This window comes from Apiospora aurea, assembly GCF_038362705.1.
Source record: "Apiospora aurea strain CBS 24483 chromosome Unknown utg000001l_segment0_segment0, whole genome shotgun sequence".
In the NCBI taxonomy this organism is placed as follows: domain Eukaryota; kingdom Fungi; phylum Ascomycota; class Sordariomycetes; order Amphisphaeriales; family Apiosporaceae; genus Apiospora; species Apiospora aurea.
The window spans coordinates 2886023-2892978 of NW_027117388.1; the positions used below are offsets into that span (position 1 = coordinate 2886023).

A 6956-nucleotide genomic window follows, 5' to 3' on the forward strand; every position below is an offset into this window, starting at 1 on the left:
TTAAACGATGACCCAAAGGCCGCGGGCGACAAACCACCTCCCGACGCATAGGATCACGACAGCGAGCAGCTCAACACTGCCTCCCCAGACCTGGGCCCAGCGATAGGTGCCGCCCGTAGAATCGATGATCGAGCCGGCCGTGGGGGGACCCGCCAGGACCGCAAACGAGATGATACCAAAGATCATGCCGATGCGGACGCCGATTCTCTTGGGGTCCTTGGTGAGCCCGGCAATGGCCCCGACGTAGGCAGCCTGGGCCGCACCATTGGTGATGCCGAATGCCACGGCCCAGACGTACATGCCGGGGAGGTTCGTCACCCCGGTCCAGGCGAACAGTGTAACCGCCAACGACGCGACGGAGAGAATGTAGGTGTTGAAGGGCCCCAGGTGGTTGTCGGCGATCCAGCCAATGAATACTCGGGCCGGTGTCGACACGGCGTTGGTCACCAGCAAAAGGTTCACCGTCGAGGTAGGGGTGAAAACGTTGCCGGGCAACGTCAATGCGAAACTGTTGATCTGTTTGCCACTGGTAAGCCAAGGACAGAGGATGAGGTAAAGTAAGGGGCAGAGGGGATACGTACGTAGAAGAACCCGAAGTACAGAGCCCAGTAGAAGAACCAAGTCCCAACTGCGAACAGTACGTAAGGGGCCTCCTTGAAGGCTTTGAGTTCCACGATAGCCACATCCTTCCGGGGCGCAAGACGAGGCTTCAGGAGTATGCATCCAATCACACAAATGACGACTGCCACAAACCCCGAGCACCTGACAGCCCAGGCGAATCCTATCTTGGGGATGAGGAACTGGACCGTAGCAGGGAACACGATGCTTCCTGTGCCCGTACCGGCGGAGGCAATCGTGAGCGCGATGGAGCGCTTGCGCTTGAAGTACGAGCTGACGACGGAAGTCGAGGGCATAAACATCAGTCCGAGCCCGAGACCCTGCAGGACACCCTGGGCGAGGAAGATCTGGTAGTACTCGGTCGCAATGCTCGTCATGAAGGTGCCGATCAGGACGCAGAGGGACCCTGCCCAGACGCAGTGGCGCGCGTAGCCCGCATCGGAGAGACTACCTCCCGCAAGGCAGACCAGGGAATTGAGGAAGATCTGAAAAGAGCCGATCCAGGCGATCTGGGCGGCGGGTAGGTTGAGTGCTTCTGTGTAGTAGAGCTGGTAGATGCCGAAAGTGGCAGAGTACCCGCAGGAGATGGCGTTGATGAAGTGGCCGGCTATAACCTGACGCCACGCCATCCAGCCTCCGTCGGGAGCCTCATCTTCTGCATTTTCGGGTGCCGGTGGCGTGCCAGATTCTACGCTAGAGAGCGTGACCTGACTCCGGGAGAGCGGGACAACCGAGACTGTGAACTCTTCCTTCTTCTCGAGATCCTGGGAGAAGACATGACCAGCAAGATTGCTCTTGGTCTGTTGAAGGGATGGGGGGCAAGATATGAAGGATTTGCAGTATGATGCCGAGACTGCCAAAGGTAGTAGGGAAAGCTGTCTGGAGAAGCTGATGCTGATGAATATCTTCGAGTACGCCGCCGTCCTGTCTCTATATACCTACCTGCCCAGGCGCTGGGGCCCGCCAGAGGCCAGACTCACGTCGGGCTCCAAAGTCATTACCAACAGAAAACCCATCACGACAGCATTTTGCTGCCGTCATGACCAAAATTTGCGGTGAATCCAGGGTTGCCATGTTCCGTTAACGGATGTGGAGGACTCATGATCCACGATCCATCGAGGTGGAGCGGTAATTTATTGATATCAGGAATCGCCCCAGGCCTGGACCGGTCTTAGTGACCGTTCTGACGGGACCACGTTTCTGAGTTCCTGGGCTTCTAGCGGACCGGGGAACCTGGGAAACTGGGCCCCGGGGGCTTCTACTGCTTCTATTCGCAGTATAGGCCTGTCAAAAAGCAGCGTTGCGACGCGACGACAGCGGGCGCTCTAGCAGCGAAGTTTTTTTTTTTTTTCCATCTCACCGCCTGCGCCGAAACATCCTGAAGTCCCCGGGCTGACGATGTCACGAGCACTTGTGACGAGGTGTGTCAAGTTTGACACTCCGCATGCGAAAGTGCGCCGACTGGCTCGGGGAAATAACTCGGGCAGGGAAAACAGCAGGATCCTGGTTCGTCCAGGGGGATGCCGCGACGCCCAACGAGATCGAACCATCCAACGTCCCTGCATCAGGCTCAGGTTGAGCCACGGCCATCATCATTTCACATGGCGATGTTTCGTTCTGGGCCTTAAAGCAGCATTTCGCAGGGGCAAGAGAATCTCCGCCCGGAATGCTGGCGTTCCCGCCTCGTAAAGAGCGCAGAGTCGCCCGGCTTACGTGGGCTGCCGTCCAGAAGGCGGACGGACATCGAAAAAAAATGGTGCAATGGGTTGCAACTCCCCAAAGCAGACAAGTGGCAGGTTTCGTGATACCGGCAGAGCGCGTAGACGGCTTGGACATTGCCTAGCAAGCCAGGTGGGGCGCTGATCGAGTCAGCTGGGAAGGGGGCTGCTCCAAGCTCGAGTAGTAGTAGCATGCCGCCTTTGTGCGGTGGTGGCTCGCAAACTAGGGGGGGCGTGAATTTTGTCTTAAAAACAAATAGTATCATGGGATGGGGGGGGGGGAGGGGGTTAACAAAATTCCTTAACCCCGAGCCCGCGCCGATGGGTGGTGGTGGCTTGGGATTTGGGATTTGGGATTCTTGCCAGTGCAGCGAGGGGCTGACAGGAGCTGGCGCCTGCCAGGACCCCTGATTCTGATTCGCCGCCCCACCCCCTGCCCTTCGATCTTTGCAGGGTTCTGGCGAGGCTACTTGCAACTCAACTTCAACGTCACCCGAATCCGGCCCAGGCCACGCCCCCTTCCAATCCGGACAGGCATGTGCATATTCCGAGTCGCAGAGCTCTGGCGACCAAGTCGATGGCAATTTCGCGCCCCTCGAGCTGTGCGCGACGGTCGGGCCAGCTGGTCGAGCCATCGCAGCTTACACCAGCACCAGCACCAGCACCGGGGCTACCGGGATCAGCCAACCGGGATCAACGTTAGCGACGGTCGTTGCCGACATGGCTGCCCCGCAATTCCTGGATGCCGCTTTAGTCGACTTCGCATCGATCCCATGCATCGCTGCTGCCCTTCCAAGGCAGATGCTATATTTATATGTCTCTGGATGGAGCAGATGCCATAACATCACTTCCCAACATCGCGATTCGTCGCAGCTGCCGTCCCGTCACCCGTCGCATCCCTTGCGCCGCCGAGTACCTGACGATCCAACCTACCCACGGTTTCCTCCCAGCCGTTTTATTGCGATCCCCGATTCCGCGTGAAACCGCTGGGCGGCAACGCACGCTGCTTTGGATGGGAGCGGGTCGGCTCCCTCGCGGACTTTTGGGGCCTCGATTCCCAGGACTGCGGCCAGAGCCTGTGCGCGAGGCCTGGGCGTGTGCCTGCTGTGTGTGATGTCTTTCGTCGGAGGGGGGCAAGTCATGCTCTGGATCTTGAGGCTGGTTATGTCACATTGCGAGACCCATATATTTGCGGGTTGACGATGGCTTCAATAGTCGAGACCGCTGGCCAAGCGCAGGTGGCAAGTGAGGGGCCCGGATCAGGGAGGAATCCTTCCCATCACTAACCGACGCCCAGCGCTTCGTATCCTTCTAGAAGTACGTACTGGAGCGAGTCGCCTCTAATCTCCGACCCCGAAGACACCGATTCTTTCAAGTAGCCAGCCTACCCCCCCTACTTGCCACAAATAGTCCTTGACCTAACCTAATGGATCGCATTGGTCAATCAACCACCCTCTTAACCTAGGGCACGCAACACAAATATTCGAGACGGTTCAATTCGCTATTTTGGCACTTGAAGAACAAGCCGCTATACCCGACGTACGTACTAGACAAGGTTGATAACCACCGCGCTCCCGCCCCAGTCCATCCATCCGTATTGAGCAGCAAAATCAAACACAAAGAGACAGACAGGGAAGAAACCAAATCAAAAGGCCCTGGCACAAAAATTCAAAGAGCTATTCCATCACCAAGCATATCAGAGACCCTACATCTCCAATGCGCCAATGCCGTCGGCCTCCCCCAAGTCGAACCCCAGGAAACCCATGACTGCCAACACATTGCTTTTCTTTTCTCTTCTCACCATACACTCGCTCGGTCAATCGCTTGCTCTTCTATGATCCTGCACCCCGCCTACTCCGCACACGTATTTCCAACATTGAAACTTTTTGTACTGTGTTGTCGTTGGTAGATTGACAAGGTAGTGATAGTGCGTAGCGTGAAAATCAGAAGGGACGACACAAACGCCTGAACCGTGTCCACATGAGTGGTTTAAAAGGAGTGTAAGCAGCTTCATCACCGCGATATTAGATCCATCATATCCCCATGCATCTCCCCCGTCTATACCGACAGGCAGATGTGCCAACCCACAAGAATATATGATGTCCCCGTATAGCAAGATATTGGTCCCTGCTGAGTGCGTCGTCCTAAGAGAGGCAGACTATGGGCATGACGCGAGAAGGAGTTCCACGAGGGCGTAGGGAGAGTAGTGCCTTCTTATGACGTTTCCTTTCGGCCTATTGGGAATGCACCTCCGACTTGAATCCACCGAATTGGAACGAGGCCACCGATTCTACCGCTTGCGCTTCTTGTTTTTGTCAGCTTGCGATACAGGGGCGGGCATGCCGATCGGGGCAGCCGGCAGAAGAGGAGGCTGACCAGAAGCCTCGGTGTTTTTCAATGGTACACCCATGTGGCGACCATAACGGCCTTTGCGACCGTTGCCCTCGTCTTCGCTGACACACTGGTCGGCGCTGAGGCCAGCATCGCGGCAGCGACCGCAGGGCCGTTGGCGATCACAACCCTTCTTGCTCTTGCGGCATCTTTGACAGCGAGGCTTAGTTGACAGATCTGGCTGGTCGTCCTCGCCCGGCTGTCCGGGGACAAGGGGCGTCGTGATGGAGGGCTTGCGCGACTGCGCAGGTAACGAGGCAGGCGACATAGGACCGCTGGGCGGGAGAATAGTCGACTTCTTTACCTTGGTGCCATTCGAGGACTTGGACACCTTGTTCATCTTGGGCTTGTTTGCCTTCAGTGCAGGCAGGCGTGGCTTTCCGGCGTTTTGGGATTTCTTGTTGGGGCCCGACTTAATTGAAGCGCTACCTTCCTCAGCGCCATCCTCGTAATCGGCGTCGTCACCACTAGCGGCGGCACTGTCCCGATGCGGTATGAAGTGGCTCTCGGTGGTCTGATACATCTTGCGACTCGCGCCAGACAAGTCCAGCTTTTGACGACGAGCAGCATGTTGCTCACCGTCACTGCCGCTGTCGCTGTCGCTCGTTGCGCCAGTAGAGGAGGCAGCATCAGCTTTGCCGCTGAACGTATCATCCAACGTCGAGGCCGATGTCCGGCCATGCGAGATATTGGACATCTCGCCAAGCCGCATGAGCTGAATAGCGACGTCTTTGTCTTCCTCCGACATGCAACTACCGACAGTCGGGTCGGGAGTAGGCAGAATGCCCGGGACGGCAGGATAGCCGATGCTTCCACGGTGGCGCCTGGGTTCTGTGACCGGGGTCGCAAAGGTGCCAATGTGATTATATCCGGTATTGTAGCCTTGGGGTGACTGCAATGGCCGCGGGTTGGTGAAGGGATTCTGGCCCGGGTGGGCGAAAGGCAGCGCGGGCCGTTGGTGCTCAACTCGCCTGGCCGGCGAAACAGACGGATTTGAGGTAGCAGCGGGCATTTGAGGCGGCGCAAACAGGGGAAGCTCCTGTAGTGACGAGATCCATTAGACGACGTCCCGATTTGCGAAGGCCTGGGCTTGGTTGGCATGGGGTCATAACTTACAGAGCTCTCGAATTTGGCACGCTTGCGGCGGCCACCCTCGACTATGTTCTCGACGCTGATATCAGTATTTCCAATCTGCTCTTTGACTTTACTAGTGACGGAGCCGGCGCCATTGTCGCCACTGCTGTAGCCGTTCATACTATCGCTGTGGTTGTCGTAGTTGGGGCCGCGGTTCTTAGACGAGCGGGAGCGACCCTTCTTTCCCGCGGCGGGGTTAGTGCCAACAGAGGTGCTACGTCGCCCACGACCGCCATTAGGAGAGGGGCTGCGCATTCGTGATGTTCTTGAAGCGGGCCTGGAGATGTGCTGGCCAATTGCTTGCTGAGCAGACTGGGGCGCGTAATCACCTTGGCTATACGCTGGAGTTCCCATTGGTGCTGGCGGATAAGAACTGGCGGGATAAGGCCCTGAGGCTGGCGGGGAACCTTCTATGACTCTGACATAGACAACCATGTGGTTCCTGAAGTTCTCGTATCGAGCAATGAGCGTGTTGCCTCGATCATCTTCAAAACTGACGCCCTTGCTCCCATTCGGGCCAGAGTATAGGCCGTAGAAATTTTTGACAGTGGTCACAATGGACTCGGTGCTATCATGGGGGAAAATCTGAACTCGCAAAGGGAGGCGCGCTCGATATTGAGGGGACTCAGGAAAGAGTAGTTCGAATGCGACATGCTTGGGCTCGACTGGTCGCACTGGCGATTCACTGCCATTACTGAGTCTGGCCGCTGAGTAGCCCGAATAGCTCTCTACGGGCGAAGCAGAAGCCATTTTGTGATCCTTCGAGGAAGATAATGTGATAGAGGTGTTGCTTAGAATACAAGGGAAGGCTGATGGTCGAATTGATGGAGAGCGCCTGCGCGGGATGGCTGAGAGCGCCCGGCGGTTGTGTGGGAAGGGGGTCGTTCAGAGAAACCTGCAGGATTGACAACTTTTTCTCTCGACAAACAACTCGATTTTCAAATGTGTGGATGTATTCAAATGCCCAATCGAGGGTTTCGTTCTTGTTGGAAGTCCTGTCGTTCCGAAGGACGTACGTAGTATGGGGGAAATTGGGTCGAGCGGTCAGGGCCGGGGCACGAGGAGCGCACAACTGCGGCGACGATCTGGCAACCA

At 56.9% G+C, this 6956-nt stretch overlaps 2 protein-coding genes across 2 annotated transcripts; both read right to left on the reverse strand.

The window, feature by feature from the left end:
* PG986_000912 (major facilitator superfamily domain-containing protein) lies at positions 1–1616 on the reverse strand (the record flags this gene model as incomplete). Its single annotated transcript, XM_066837134.1, has 3 exons — positions 1–516; positions 582–1418; positions 1599–1616. The coding sequence occupies 3 exons, from the start codon at positions 1614–1616 to the stop codon at positions 1–3; spliced, it is 1371 nt and encodes a 456-aa protein (XP_066706027.1).
* Positions 1617–4626: 3010 nt separating this feature from the next.
* PG986_000913 (uncharacterized protein) lies at positions 4627–6611 on the reverse strand (the record flags this gene model as incomplete). Its single annotated transcript, XM_066837135.1, has 2 exons — positions 4627–5766; positions 5844–6611. 2 exons carry the CDS (start codon positions 6609–6611, stop codon positions 4627–4629), a joined length of 1908 nt encoding a protein of 635 aa, XP_066706028.1.
* Between the last annotated feature and the right edge of the window lie 345 nt (positions 6612–6956).